The sequence below is a fragment of the Sorex araneus genome, chromosome 4 (genome assembly GCF_027595985.1).
Source record: "Sorex araneus isolate mSorAra2 chromosome 4, mSorAra2.pri, whole genome shotgun sequence".
Lineage (NCBI taxonomy): Eukaryota > Metazoa > Chordata > Mammalia > Eulipotyphla > Soricidae > Sorex > Sorex araneus.
The window spans coordinates 14,920,153-14,936,441 of NC_073305.1; the positions used below are offsets into that span (position 1 = coordinate 14,920,153).

The window sequence follows — 16,289 nt, forward strand, 5'->3', positions numbered from 1 at the left end:
ACAGAGATAAATAAATGGGACTATCCTAAACTAAGAAGTTTCTACACCTCAAGAGAAACAGTGACAAAAGTACAAAGACAATCTACAGAATAGGAAAGGATATTTACACAGTACCCATCCAATAAAGTGTTGATATCAAGGATATACAATTCACTGGTTGAACTCCACAAGAAGAAAACTGCCAACCCGATCAAAAAAATGGGGTGATTAAATGAACAGAAACTTTCCCAAAGAAGAAATCTGAAAGGCTCAGAGGCATATGAGAAACATCACTAATCATCAGGGAGATGCAGATCAAAACAACAATGAGATATCATCTCACAACACAGAGACTGGCCCACATCCCAAAAACCAAAAACAACCGGTGTTGGCATGGATGTGGGGAGAAAGGGACTCTTCTTCACTGCTGGTGGGAATGCCGACAGGTTCAGCCCTTTTGGAAAATAATGTGGATGATTCTCAAAAAATTAGAAATTGAGCTTCCATTTGACCCAGCAATATCACTCCTGGGAATATATCCCGGAGAGGCAAAAAGGTATAGTACAGATGGCATCTGCATTTCTATGTTCATTGCAGCACTGTTTACAATAGCCACAATCTGGAAAAAACCAGAGTGCCCCAAAACAGATGACTGGTTAAAGAAACTCTGGTACATATACACAATGGAATACTATGCAGCTGTCAGAAAACATGAAGTCATGAAATTTGCATTTAAATGGATCAACATGGAAAGTATCATGTTGAGTGAAATGAGTCAGAAAGAAAGAGACAGACATAGAAAGATTGCACTCATATGTGGAATATAATAGAACTGAGAAGTACAAGTTGGCAGTGATGCAATTTCTGGCAGATATTTCTCTGGACTTAGTTACTAAAATACTAAAATACAGAAACCCAAAACCGTGAGGCCTCTAAGTGTGGCCACTTGACCTCATACCTCTTCATTCCCAGCAATGGAAAACAAATTATCAAATGCTTCCTTTTCAGCAGGTCCAACTTTAGGGGGGAGATACTACAAACAATAATAGTGAGTTTTGTTGAAATATTGAATGTAATCAAAGTGAAAGTAAAGTGAAATTTATCAGTTACACAGGCCTGGGGGTTAAGGGTGGGGGGGGCCAGGGGTGTGGGGGGACGGGGTGGAGCTATACTGTGATTCTTGGTGGTGGAATATGTGCACTGGTGAAGGGATGGGTGTCCAAGCATTGTATAACTGAGACTTAAACCTGAAAACTTTGCAACTTTCTACATGGTGACTCAATAAAATATTTTTTAAAAAACTGTCTGAAACCAACAGAGGGAAGTAGAATGAAACAGATAAATATAAATAATAATGATAAAGTATGCTTTGAAGTGCTGTGCTGTCAGGATCCATACCACCCACCCACCCACCCACCCCCACACACACAAACACACACACAGAGAAATATGGAGTTTATTTTAAATAGTGCTCCTGTTTTGGTTCTAGAAACTATAGTGCATTTATATCTTCAAAGGAATATATGAACTGATGGATTATTTGGCCTCAATTGTTTTAGGTTTCATGACTGTCACTTATATCCGAATTTGTTTTAACTCAAGCACAAACGATAACAGACTTGTCTAGACTTTAACTATATACTTAAAGAATAATTTTATGACATGGAATAAACCTAAGGGCTCACCAAAGATGACTGCATAAAGAAGTCAATTGTAACATGCTACTCTACATGTTATACAAAAAATAGAATTGTTCCACTGGAGATAACATGGACAGAACTTGAGGTGATTATAACCATATTGTTTCAATCATATGTGGGATAAAACAAATGAACTGGTAAACAAAAATTACCCCCCTTGATTCAGTGATAACTGAGACAGAGTGGGAGAAATAAGTATAGGGGTCTCTATGTTTGTGGATGTGGTGAGGTGAGTCTGTACACATATTATGGTGTTGAGCTACACACTTGGAATTCTATACTATTGTAAACCAAAGATAAATCTATTAAAACAGAGATAGGGTTTTGAATACTCATGTATTAGTTGCATCCTATTTAGTTATTGGTTCCAGAAAGTCTGATAAAAGCAGTTTAAAAAAAATCAAAGAATTTCTCTCACATGGCAAGAAGTTCAGAAAAGGCGATCCAAGGCAGGTAGATTTTATTTGACACCACCAAGAGTTCAGAGTTTTTCCAAGGTCCTGCCCATTTTTAGCTCTGGCTCTCTAGCCTCTAATCCACACGAAAGTGAAAAGAAAGAAGCAGAAAGGGAAATGCCAGCAGGCTTCCTTGTACTTCTTATTAACCAAAAGCCAAGGAGTCTGAAAAATGAGTTTTCAGCTATCCAGACTCCATACTTGGGTATAATTCAAAATGTTGGAAACCAGGAAATAACAAGGTAATGACAGTGAGAAAGGAGGGAGTTAGAAAGAAAATCTAAACCCATGGGTGACATAATTTAATATGTCTGCTAGCCATCTTTATATCTTCATTGAAGTGTCTTTTCATTTCTTTTCCCAGCTTCTACTAGGTCGCTTGTTGTTTTGGTGTTGTTGGTCTCTGACAGTGACATGTGTGTCAAGATGGTAAACAAGCATATGAAAAACTTTTCATCACCCCTTCACAGGGAAAGGCAAATCAAAATAACAACGGGATATTACTGTATACAAGCACAAAGGTCTATATAAGAAAGTCTGGAAATAAGTGCCAAAAGAATGTGTTGAAAAAGAAACTGGTATTCACTGTTGGTGGAACTGTTGAATGGTCCAGTCTCTGTAAAAATGATGTGGATTATTTCTTTAAAAATTAATAATAGATATTTTATATGACACAGAAAATAGATATTCTTATATGATCCAGAGATTCTTCCCCAAGAACACAAAACATTAATTATTTGAAAGGACATATGCACACCTATGTTCATCACAGTATTATTTGCAATAGATAGGCAAGGTCTGTTGGCTTGTAATAAATAAGTAACAAATAAGTGGGTAAAGAAATTGCAGCCTATATGCACAATGGAATACTACCATGAAGAAAGAAGAAAGCTGCAGTTTGTGGCAATGTGGATAGAACTGGAGGTTGTCATGCAAAGTGACATGAATCATAATGAAAAAGACATGCAAGATAATATTACTCAATGCAAGGTTTAAAGAAAGAGAGAAAAATATAGATAATCCCAATTGAAATAAATCCTGAGATATGGGGAATAGAACTTCGAATTGAGGAGACCAAGGCTGATGAAGGGGATCCAGGCAGTGCCCTTGGGATAAAGCTGGTGGTGGCTTGGTGTGGCAGCATTGCAGGTATAAAACGTTGACACCAACACTATTAAGACCAATACACCTTCACAAAATCTGACTGCGGGGGGGGAACTATCAAGAGGACATAGTTTGTCCTTTCTCCATTTCTGTCACACTGGAAGTCCCAATGTTATGAAAGAACTATAGGTTAGAGGCAGCTCTTGCTACGAAGGGGAGGTACCATTTATAGAATTACTTTCATTTTTAGAATACAGAAGAGAAGACCCCAGAAACACCAAAAAGAGAATATCCAAAGGAAGATTTGGTAAGTTAACACCATAAAAATTTAAAATAAAAACAAAACAAAACAAAAAACCCTTTTCTGTGTGGAGATGATACATGACCGAAAGAAAGATTAAATAAAGACCAAAACACTGATTAAAAAAAAACACTGATGATAAACCATAAAAATAAAAATCAGTAAGTCATTTTTACTCACTTGTAAGGAGATTCCAAAGTAATAAGAAAAAAAGATAATAAACTCAGTGGAAAATCTGAATATTTATTTGCCGTTGACAAAAACAGGAAATTGAGATAGCCCTCTCCAAAAGGCAGGAATCTTATTATTGAAAAACTGAATAAAAAATAAGTTGCCATTTTAAATTTATCATATTTACAATTTTTTTTGAAATTTGATTAAACTAGTGTTGATAAATGTAGGAACAAGTAGTCTCCTGTAGGTAAAAGTTTAAGTTTGCACTATCATTTGGAGGATTATTTGGGAAGAGTTGTCAAATTTTAAATGCCTAGCCCTTTTGCTACCACAGGTTCATTGCTAGAGGTAAAATTATTTATTTACACTTGTCAAGGCAACCTAGTTATTCTTGATGTTCAGTCATTTTACTGGGAAGGTCTTCTGCTAGTGTCCCCTTGTCCTTATAATATTATCCTTAAAATAACTCAAATTTATGTATATTGACAAAAAACTGAAAGTAACCAACTATTTGACTAATTGGTGACTAACTAATTAGACTACATTTTTCACATCAAAAAATCTTTTTATTTATTTATACTGCCTTCAATTTTCAGTTCACTCGTTTTGTGTCTCTTCGTTAAATTTCTCATGAATGACACAATATAAACCTTCTCCTACACTGCTTCTTCTTCAACAAGGAATTTCATGAGACCAGGCAAACAATTTTGCAGTTGCTTCCACCACTGCTCAGAAGAATGCAGGGACCAACCCCTTAGCAACAGGAAACCAGATCCAAAGACAGGCAATTGGTCAGGTTAGATGTGCTGTGGGTGTTGACTTAGGGGCTTCTGCAGACCAAGGCTTTCCCTGGGGTCCCTATGAAGGTTAACTTTCCTAATGGAGAGGTCGACCAGAGCACATCCATGATTTTGGAGAGTTTAGAGTCTGGCATGGGATTGGGTGCAGGAAGAGACCATTCTCTTAGGTTGTCTGCTGTTGTGCTGTAGACTTCAGACAAACCATTAGAATTTCTCCATTATCAGAAGAGGAAAAGTGAGGGAAATTAGCGTCATACCCATATGCACACCCACCCTCAGTACTGTCACAAACTTTCGAGGACCAACGGAATCTGACCTAACAAAACAGCCCTGTTTTCCATGAGATGTTTTATATTGAAAGTATTTTCCCTGCAGGAAAAATCACCCGTAGCTCATACATTTATGCCCTTCATTGTAAAATGAACTATCAATTCAATATCAGTTTTTCTACGGTGGTGTGATAGAGGAAAAAGAAAGAGAGGGGAGGGGCTGACATTAATTTTCTTACTTTTATTGTGCCAGAATGACACCCTGTGTCTCATATGCTCTGCCCAAGACTTTGGTGTTAAGTTGTTTGCAAAATTAGATAATTATTTTTACAAGTTAGAATCAAGGAAATGTAACAATTAGTTGAAGTATTGAAGAAAGAAAGACATTTATTTTGACAAAGTGAAGTTCGGTGAAAGTGAAAGACAATAAATGTTCCACATTTGATCATTGTACTTATACTCAGTATCTATAAACGTCAAGACCTATAGTTTTTTCATTTAGACTTACTATTTTAAAAACTCCTATTAACTGATGACTTTTAATTTAATTTAATTTAATTTTGATCATCTCCCTGGAGGTACTCAGCCAACATTCCCACCATTCAGTATAAGGGCCTGATAATGCTCAAGGCCATGGAGCTGGTGCCATGGACCACTAGGCTCAAATTAGAAGTGCTCAGGGATCTTCAGGACTACATCTAGTGATATTTTGATGCCTCCACATCTAGAAGGTCATGTGGTCCTGAGGACCAAACCTGGGTCTGGTATGTGAAAGGCATGAGTCCTAACTTCTGTACTCTCTCCCTGCTTACAGATGACTCCCAATGTCATTTCAGATTTCCAACCCTGAACTCTTCATACATGTGTAATGTTGGAGACAATCAGTGGATTTGAGTAGTATTTTCATTATTATTATTATAATTATTAGTATTAGCAGATTTGGAGAGATCATTTTTGAGGGCATGCCAAACTAATGCACTTGAACATTTAATCATGAGGTTAAGTATAGCAAATAAGAGTGAAAAAAACAGGTAACTTCATACCGGTACACCTTTACAAGATTAAAATAGAATTTTTTTTTCTTTTTGGGTCACACTCAGCGATGCACAGGGGTTACTCCTGGCTCTTCACTCAGGAATTACTCCTGGCGGTGCTTGGGGGACCATATGGGACGCTGGGATTCGAACCCAGGTCAGCTGCGTGCAAGGCAAATGCCCTACCCACTGTGCTATCGCTCCAGCCCAGCCCCTCAAATAGAAATTTTTTAAATATGCTGTTTGCTGTCCTATCATTTAAACATTATTGTCAGTTCTACTCATCATCACCCAGTTGTTAACAGGATAGTACCAATTTAGTTTTGCTTTTTTCTCCAAAATTCTACAAACAAGATCACTTACTCCAAAAGCATTGAGTGTCTATAAAAATGCCATTTATTTCCTGGTTTGGATAACTGCATTAAAACTAAAACACTATCAGGGGCTGGAGTGATAGCACAGCGGGTAGGGCGTTTGCCTTGCACGTGGCCGACCCGGGTTTGATCCCCGGCATCTCATATGGTCCCCCAAGCACCGCCAGGAGTAATTCCTGAGTGCAAAGCCAGGAGTAACCCCTGAGCATCGCTGGGTGTGACCCTCCCAAAAAAAAGCAAAAAAAAAAAACAAAACTAAAACACTATCAGGATTTCTGTGGTGGGGCTGGAGAGACAGTCCAGCGGGTATAGTGGTTGTAAAGTGCTTGCCTTGTGTGAGGATGAGCCTGGTTCTGACAGCCCGTACCCAAGCAATAGCAGAAGTTATCCCTGTGCACGGAGCCAGGAGCAAGCCCTAAGCACTACCAGGCATGGTCTCAAAATTAAAATATTTCACTTTTGTTCAACTATTTGTTATCAAAGTCTCCAGATTTAGTAGATATCATATTAAACAAAGTAAGTCAGAAAGACAGATATTGGATGTGTCTCTCACTTCTGTGTGACATAGAGAATAGCAAGACAAGGTGATGGAAGATATTATATGACAAATCACTGGTCCTGAATTAAAGAAATAAAAATGTCAAGAAATAACAGTAAAGGAAATCATGAACAAAATTAAAAGAGATCCTACTTATGGGAGAAATTATTTTTAAAATATGTATGTAATAAGTAGTTCATATTCAAATTATATAAGGAACATGTGACTCGACAGGAGAAAAAAAATCAGTTTTAAAAAAATGAGTAGAGACTCTGAATAGGCACTTTTCCAAAGAAAACAAATGGCTAATAAGTATCTGAAAAGGTATTCATCATCACAAGTCATATCAAAAATATCCTCAGAACCACAATGAGATGCTACCTCACATCTGTTAAAATGATCATTATCCAAAAGACAAGCAATGACAAATGTTTTTGAGGATGTGAAGGAGAGGGACTCTGTACACTGTTGCTGGAAATGCTAATGCTAGTGGAAAATAGGATAAGTGGAAGATGGGCATTACAAGAAACAAATTACTTAGTACGGCTTGTGTACACATTATTGGTGAAACTAGAGATGGATAATGGATGCAAAGACCAGATCTCTCAGGTCCTCCAGGCCACACTCATGCCTTTGAGTATGTTCTGCTGAATTTGGGAAGCTATAAAAATATATCACTTGTATCACTTATCATCCCGTTTTTCTTCGATTTGCTCAGTACATCAAGATAAAAATATATAATTAGAACAATTGTAGAGTGTGAAAAATGAAGATGCATCACCCATATCCTAACCACTTCCCTTCCAGGAGCAACTTGCTACTCTTGATGCTAAAGGGGCTGCTAACATACAGCCTGCAGCTGGGTCCATGGGGGTCTGCCTCTTGAGAAAATATGTACTTCCGGGGCAGTACATCAACGAAGCAGGAAGTACAGGCCTAGTCATTCCAACGCACTCTGGGGAAACTCTGACAAGTCCTTTCAGCTCCAGAGCTCCTGGTGGGGTCTGGCTGCCCAAGGAAATCATCAATATTGTTCCTAGGTCGCAGTTCAACTTCTCTCTCAGCCTACTCCTGCTCTTCCCCTTCCAGATTTAGGACTATGTATGAGGCAGACGTTAAGGTCTAGCTCAGATAAATGATCCCCTTCTTCTGCCTCAGCCCATCCTGCTTTCCTTTTCACTATGACCTTTAGAAATTTCTAGTGGCAGCTAGTGCTGAGGCATGAATTGGGGCTGAGCAAAAAATAACCCAGTCTTGGAATTCAGTGAAGTTCAAGGCCAGTTTCTATTTTGAGGCCAGTCCCTCGGTCAGGTCAGAGTGTTCCTGCATCCCCCAATTTGAAGAACAATGCCAAGGTCTGAGATTTAGTAGCAGGATTAAGTGAAGAAAGGCATCATAAGATCAGACAGGAAAGTTCTTCAGAATCTGTACACAAGAGTGGGATGTACTGTAAAACAATGTGCAGCTGTTTCTGCCCTCGGCCAGATGGCCACTATCTCTCAAGAATCTGAAGTAAACTTCTTGCCTGGATAAGAGAAAGGGTTCCAAAGAAGAGTTAACCCCCACTCCCTTCATTTACAGGGGAGAAATGCAGATGGATCGCATTTCATTTCCAAAGATGTGATGACATCCCTTCCCAACTGTCCTGTTATTATTGGATCTCTGCCTTTGTGCTCCAAGTCTTGGACATAGGAAGGGCAGGGGAAGAGCAAGAAGTAGAACAAAGCTTACAGTCAAGTCACGTACCATCCTCAGGCTGGATAAACTGGATCCCTGTTGCATACTGGAGCTGAGGTTATGCCTGAAGACAAATGCAAACACCTCTCTTCTCTTCTCTACTAGCAAGACAAGCATGCTATTTTCTTCCCATCATGCACATATGCATATGCTTTTGCCCAAACCTGTTACAAGGCAGTATGTCAAGAAAGATAAAAAGGAAGTAAAAGTATTCTAGATTCTAGGAAACCTGGATTATATCAAAATAGCTACTTTTGAAAGAAAAAACTTAAAGGTGTTTTTTTTAAATGAGAATTTCTGTTGTGATAAATTTGCTATTAGAAACACAAAATTTGTTATTTTGTGATCAGATAGAGATAACCTATAATAGTAAACATTGAACCCTAACTATTCCACAAAAATATTAAAAATAACACATAAATATAGTGGCAGGCTACAAAATTAATATACAAAAATATGCTGCATTTGTGCATACAAAAAACTAGGAAAAAGTAAATTTAAATTGCAATCTCACAATTACATCCACATAATTTAAAACTTACGAATAAACAAAAAAGAGATAAAAGACTAACATAGTGAAAATTATAAGACACTGTTATAAGAAACAGGAATAAATGAAGGACCTCTAATGTTCATGGACTAGATGAATTAATGTAGATAAAGTTGCCTTCCTACCTAAACACTTGTGTATTTAGATTTCATTGGTTTCAATGTATTCCTTATTGAAATTTCAATGAAACAGAATAAATAATACTAAAATTTGTGTGAAAGCATAAGGCACATCCTGAAAAACAATCCTTGGAAATAAAATAAAGGTGTCACACTCCCTGATTTCAAACTATACTAAAAGCAATAGTAATCAAAACTAAAACTGTTACTGCAATAAATACAAGCACACCCATAGAATAGAATTCAGAAGCCTTAAATAAATCCACAAACACATACAGTCAATTTATAACGAAGGATCCAGGAGCATACAGTGAAGAATGAAGAGTTTCTTCAACAAATGAAGATGTTTACAGTCACATGTAAAATAATTCAATTAGATCACTACCTGATACTATGTACAAAAAAGTATCTCATACTAGATTGAAGACTTGCATCTAAGACCTGAAGCTATGAATAGTGAAGAGAAACATTTTCTAAGTGCTAGAAACAATGCGAATGCTCACTGATGGACAACAAATAAAGATGTAGCATGTACATGCAATGGAATTCTACTTATCTGTCACTGTCACTGTCATCCCATTGCTCATTGGTTTGCTCGATCGGGCACCAGTAACGTCTCCATTGTGAGACCTGTTATTATTTTTGGCATATCAAATACACCACGGGTAGCTTGCCAGACTCTGCCGTGTAGGTGGAATGCTCTCGGTAGCTTGAAAAATTATGAATTGGAGCCAGAGAGATAGTAGAGCAGGTAAGGTGCTTGCCTTATATGTAGCTGACCCAGGTTCAATCTCTAGAAGCACATATGGTCCCCTGAGCACTGTCAGGAATGATCCCTGAGCACACAGCCAAAAGTAAGTCCCTAAGCACAGCCAGGTCTAGCCCCAAAACTAACAAACAAACAAAAAAAAATGGAATATGCTGTTTCCAATGCATGATGAATCTCATGAGGATTGTGCTAAGTGAAATGGAAGACAAAGACCTTATCGCTTAATTCATGTGTGTAAGATTAAAAGAACTAGTGAATGAGCAAGACAAAATGTATTCTCCCTTTATGCTCCTCCCTTCTTCTTTTCCTACCCTGTTTATTTCTCTAAAGTCTGCAAGCAAGGAAGAAACTTCTGGGGTTTTGGGGGGGTTGGTTTTTATTTTTGCTTTTTGGGTCACACCCATGATGCTCAAGGGTTGCTTCTGGCTCTGCACTCAGGAATTAGTTCCTGGCAGTGCTTGGGGGACCATATGGAATGCTGGGGATCGAACCTGGTTTGGCCAAGTGACAGCAAGGCAAATGCCCTACCTGCTGTACTATTGCTCCAGCCCCAGAAACTTCTTTTTTATATAATTAATTTTGTAATTATATCTGAGATAATGTGGTCAGAGTCACATTTATACTGTGATATTTATGTACAAGGTTACAGTAACCCACCACCACCAAAGTGCTTAAAACCCCCCACTGTTGTCCCAATGTCACCATTAGTTCACCTTAAGAAGAAAGTTGTTAGGCTGGAGAGAAAGAACAAAGATTTAGGTGCTGGCCTAGCATGCAGCTGGGACCCCCACTACCCTGCTTCAAATCCCAGTACAGCAGATGGTCCCCCGAGCACAACAGGGAGTGGTCCCTGAGCCAGGTGTAACCCCTGAGCAGAACCAGATGTAGCGCTAAAACAAGAGAGAAAGGGAGGGAGAGAGAGGGAGAGTGCAGGGAAAGGGAGGGAAGCAAAGAGTTCTCCAGAACTGTGAGGAATAAATTTCTGTTGTTTGAGTCACCCAGCCTCTGTTGTTCTGTTAGGGTAACCCTCCAAGGCCACGTACCAGGCTCCCAACGGATTTAGAGTAAATTCTATGCAGTGCTTGCTTCTGCGCATTGGGCATACACTGAGTTCTAGAGACTTAAGCTTTGAAGTCCGGAAGTGCTCACAAAATTGTAATTATTTTCACTATCTTAATTGCAATGTTTGTTCCCCAGGGTGAAACTAGACATTTCATTTTCTATTTTCATGGACAATCTGAAACATGGATTTAATTGTCAAGTCACCAACTTTAGAAGGATTCAAACCACTATAATAATGAGCACTGTTGCTCCCTCTCCACCAGTGGCTCTGTTCCAAAATACAGGTCAGAGGACAGTGAGCAAGAATCTTACGTGGTCTCCCACCTACTGGCTTCCTCAAGAAAGTCTTGCTTTACCACTGTTGGCGTGGATGTGGGGAGAAAAGGACCCTCCTACACTGCTGGTGGGAATGCCAACTGGTTCAGCCCTTTTGGAAAACAATATGGTCGCTCCTCAAAAAATTAGAAATTGAGCTCCCATTTGACCCAGCAGTACCACGTCTGGGAATATGTCCTGGAGAGGCAAAAAGGTATAGTCTAAATGACATCTGTACTTGTATGTTCACTGCAGCACTTTTTTGTTTGTTTTTGTTTTTAATTTTTATTAGTGAATCACCATGAGGTACAGTTACAAACTTATGAACTTTCATGCTTGCATTTGGTTTACATCCCTCCACCAGTGACCATTCTCCTCCACCAATGTTCCCAGTATCCCTCCCACTACCCACACCCCAACCCCCACCGCCCCACCCTGCCTCTGCGGCAGGACATTCCCTTTTGTTCTCTCTCCTGTTAGGTGTTGTGGTTATTGCAGCACTGTTTACAATAGCCAGAATCTGGAAAAAAACCCAAGTGCCCAAGAACAGATGACTGGTTAAAGAAACTTTGGTACATCTACACAATGGAATACTATGCAGCTGTCAGAAAAGATGAAGTCATGAACTTTGTATAGATGTGGATCAACATGGAAAGTATCATGCTAAGTGAAATGAGTCGGAAAAAGAGAGACAGACACGGAGGAATTGCATTCATCTGTGGAATATAAAACAACACAATGGGAGACTAACACCCAAAAATAGTAGAAATAAGGACCAGGTTTGCTCCGTGACTTGGAAGCCGGCCTCACGTGCTGGGGGAAAAGGCAGCTCAGATAGAGAAGGGAACACCAAGTAAAGTGTGGTGGGAGAACCCGCTTGGGATGGGAGAGGCATGCTGAAAGCATACTATAAATTGAACACAACGGCCACCTAATACCTCCATTGCAAACCACAACACCCAAAAGAAGAGAGAGAGAGAGAGCAAAAGGGAATGCCCTGCCACAGAGGCAGGGGGGAGGGAGCCGGGGAGGGAGGCCCCTGGGGATGGGGGGAGGGATGCTGGGATCACCAGTGGAGAACGGGCATTGGTGGAGGGATGGGTACTCAAGTAGTGCATGGCTGAAACACAAGCACGAAAATATGTAAATCTGTATCTGTACCCTCATGGTGATTCATTAATTAAAAAATAAAATTTTTTAAAAATGAATGCAAAAGAAAAGAAAAATAAATATATGAATAGCAAAAAAAAAAAAAGAAAAAAGAAACTCTTGCTTTTTCCCTCCAGCTGTAAGGACAAAGTTTCACATTAGAGCTCCATTTTCCCAGACCCCTCCTTGGAGTCACATTTCACTTATAAATCATTTCCTAAACAGGTTTTCCACCCAGTGTACCTGGAGTTTTTTTTTAATTATTATTTTAATTCTGTCACAATACAAAATTTGAGGCTGTTCTATAGGTTTAGTTCAAGTGTCTTTTTTTATTCAGTTCAAAACCATTTCAAAGACCTACAGGAAAGTTTGGGTTATTAGTTAACTACTAGTGTGCAGCCTTTCTCAAGTCAGAAATCATCAGGCCCAAGCCCTTGTCAGAAGGATGCAATCTAGGGGGTTGGGAACGAGAGACCAGAGCGTGAAGGAGAGCAGGCTTCCTGGCTTCCGGGTGGTCTGGCAGCATCTCCACAAAGTACTCGCTTCCTGGGCTGTGAAGACAAAGGTGCTCTCCACATCCCTAGGAGTGCTGGGATACACACTGGGCCTTACATTCTTCCTCAGTTTCGAACCGGTTGGCATTGCCCCCACAGCTGCCATACCAGAACTGTCGGCAAATGCCCTCCTTCTTGCTGTAGAACCACTTCAGGATGTAATCCTGGCACTCGCCTTGTACTGGATCCAAGGAACAAGGACCTGCAACAAACAAATGCCAACTCAGTGGAATGTCCTCTTGACCCGAACAGAAACAGAATAGGGGCCCGGAGTTCTGGGATGAGTCCTAGCCTCACTGTCCTAGCTGTGTGGCCCTGAGCAAGCAGGAGATTTCTCTGGGTTTCCCTGTCTTCAGACATAAAGCATGGACTGGGAGAAACAAGAGTAAGGGGCCAGAGTGATAATACTGTGGGGAGAGAACTTGCCATCCACGTGGCCAACCCTATGTATGGTCTGCAACCTCACCAAGGGTAAACCCTGAATGCAGAGCCAGGAGTAAGCCCTGAGTGGTGCCTTGTGTGGTCTCCCCAAAACAACAAAATGATTTTTTAAAACCCACATCCCACACTAATTTCAAGATGCCCATACATACGAGAACAGCAAAATCATTTCAGCTACTGTTTTATTTTTTTATTTTGGGTTTGGGGGCCACACTCAGCATGTTCAGAGCTGTGTGTTCAAGAACCATTCCTGGAAGTGCTCAGGGACCCATTTGGGATACCAGGGATTGAACCCAGGTTGGTTGCGTGCAAGGTAAGTATCTATTTGCTGAACTATCTCTCAACCCCTTTACAGAGGCTATTCTTATTTGGCATATGCTACTGGAAACCCCGTAGTGTATAAATAAGTGCATGAACTTATGAGGATAAAACAGTCTTTCCAACACTGAGAACTCTTCGCTTTATTATCACTTTTTCCCTCTTTCACCAAGACATCTCAGTGCCTTACGTTCTTCCTCAGTTTTGAACCAGTCCCTAACCTGTCCCATCTTCAAACCACCTAAGGTTCACCACTTCGTCCAAAGGGCTTCATTCACCGATTGGCAAGGGTGAAAGTCAGCCTACATCTGTTCTCTCAGATAAGTTCTTTGGCTGCTAGTATGTATTAGGGAGAAAGGTATAGAAAAAGCTAAAGCTTGTTTGTTAACAAAATATATATAAATTCTTTTAAAATAAAGATGAGAAAGGAGACTCCCTCTTGAAACAGGAGGAATGATTTGGTTTTTACCATCAGCGGTGTCTGAATGTCTTTTTCTCCCCGTCTGATTTTGTTTAATTAGCATTTCAACTTGACTTTCTTCAGTTTCATAGCCTTTCTTTGCTAAAGTGTCAAGTGCTTCTTGCTGAATTGTAGATGTCATAAGATCTTTACTCTGCTCCTCTAGAGAAACGTTGGTTGCCTCAGGAGCTTCCAAACGGTGAGCAAAGCCAGATATATCAAACTGGTTCTGAGACCACCTAGACAGAAACATATCAGGTTAACTACAGAACTAAACCCGAGGATAAAACTAGAGTCAATTCCAAACAGATACTGATGGGTTCAATATACTTGGGGCTGGGGCTGGGAGGATGTTCCTTGGCAATGTTCTCGGATTGGGGCCACTCCCAGTAATACTCAATCTGGTGATGTGAGTCTGACAGTTTGAGTGATCAGGCTTGGTGATGCTGGGAGCTAGCTAGATGACATTAATGGTGCAAGACATAAACTCTGAGACTTATGAACGTAAAACAGGAACTGCTGTCCTTTGGGCTATCTCTCTAGACTCTGGACTTGATGGCAAACTAGCTCTTTTCTTAAGTTCGCAGAAATCTTTGGGAAAGCATCAGCATAATATACTTAGCAAATGAACAAACTAAGCCAAGCAACAACAGATGCTTAGATTCAGAGAACAGATTAATGACAGCTACAAGCAGGTGGAACTGAATAATTGAGCACAGGGGGTGGAGGAGATATACTGATCTTCACCTGAAACTTACATAATATTATCATTGCTTCGGTTAAAAAGAAAAGAAAGAAAAAATCTTATACAAGTTAAATTTGGCAGAATAGAAATAGCATAGGTGTTAAGGGACATTTCTCATCATCTCCAATTTGATCCCCACAACCACACGGAGTGACTCCCCTCACCCAGCACTGCCAGGTGTATCTCCTAAATAAACACACACATACACACAAATACACATTAAATGTGGCGCACACAATCAAGCAATAAATATTACCTAAGGCCAGGGAGATCAATCCACTGAGCACATGTCAATTTTACCTCTGAGACATGGGATTCGAGAATAAGAATGTGGAAGAATGGGAAATTTCAAGGTTTTCTTTCATATACTTAGATGCTCTTTGAATTATTCTTAATATTATTTTTTGTTTAGGGGTAATGCCCAATGATACAGTGTGCTTGAAGGTGGCTCCTAGTGGTGTTTTGAGGATTATAAGAGGCTGTGGTTTAAACCTGGGTCCCCTGCAAGCAAAGCACATACTCCAGCCCATGGAACCAACTGCCCCTAGCCCTGTATTATTCTTAACAATAAAATGAAAGAAAATAAAACCCAAACTGATCTTGGTCAGTTAGCTGTAGTCTTTTCTTAGCAGACACCAACCACCACCCTCCTTCAGGGCACAGCCTAATCCTGCCTCCACTTACCCTGTTGGAGGCAAAAGTGATCTCAACTGAGTGTCTCCTCGGCTTGGGCCTCCACATTCTTCAGTGAGTTCTGGCGGTGGGTACCGATTTGCCCCATCTAAAGTAAAAATAAAACAAAGCACAAAATAATTTGTAAAAAAGAAATATTTGAAAGAAATTGAAAACAAATCAACAAAACATTTCCACTAAGATAATTGTTTTCAAAAAAGAAACTCTATAAGGAACTAAAATTTAAAATATTGAATAAAAAGTAAAAACCAAGCAATAAATTTAGAAAGACAAAAAAATCTAATAAGTCATAGAACCAAAAAGATGCCAAGAGAATTCAAATACAGCACAAACTCTAAAAAGAAAAGCAAATGAGATGAAATGTAAATCAAATAAACCCATAAATTTTATCCTGTTATAAAAATAATGCAGATTAAAATCACACTATAAAAGAATAATAAAAGATAACGTGCTACATAATAAAGAACAATAAAATAGAGTGGCTAGAGTTATTCCTTTTTCCTGCATCTCTCTCAAGAATTTACCCAGACATCAGAGCACCTTCTGCCAACACCAGGGACCTAAAGTTCAGAGTAGCCTTCTGACTTCCAGGATTCACCCACAGCAAGGCTGGGATGAGAACCAATTTTGTACCTCTCAAGGAGGAGAG

At 39.6% G+C, this 16,289-nt stretch overlaps 1 protein-coding gene across 1 annotated transcript in view; it reads right to left on the reverse strand.

Moving 5' to 3' along the window:
• Positions 1-13,009: 13,009 nt before the first annotated feature.
• Positions 13,010-16,289, reverse strand: part of LOC101554454 (collagen alpha-4(VI) chain-like) — a 105,722-nt gene continuing 102,442 nt past the window's right edge. Inside the window, exons 34-36 of the mRNA XM_055135048.1 lie at positions 15,632-15,728; positions 14,212-14,441; positions 13,010-13,185 (exon numbers count right to left, since the gene is read on the reverse strand). Of these exons, the coding sequence (XP_054991023.1) occupies positions 13,010-13,185; positions 14,212-14,441; positions 15,632-15,728 (503 nt within the window). The remainder of the gene's footprint in view (positions 13,186-14,211; positions 14,442-15,631; positions 15,729-16,289) is intronic.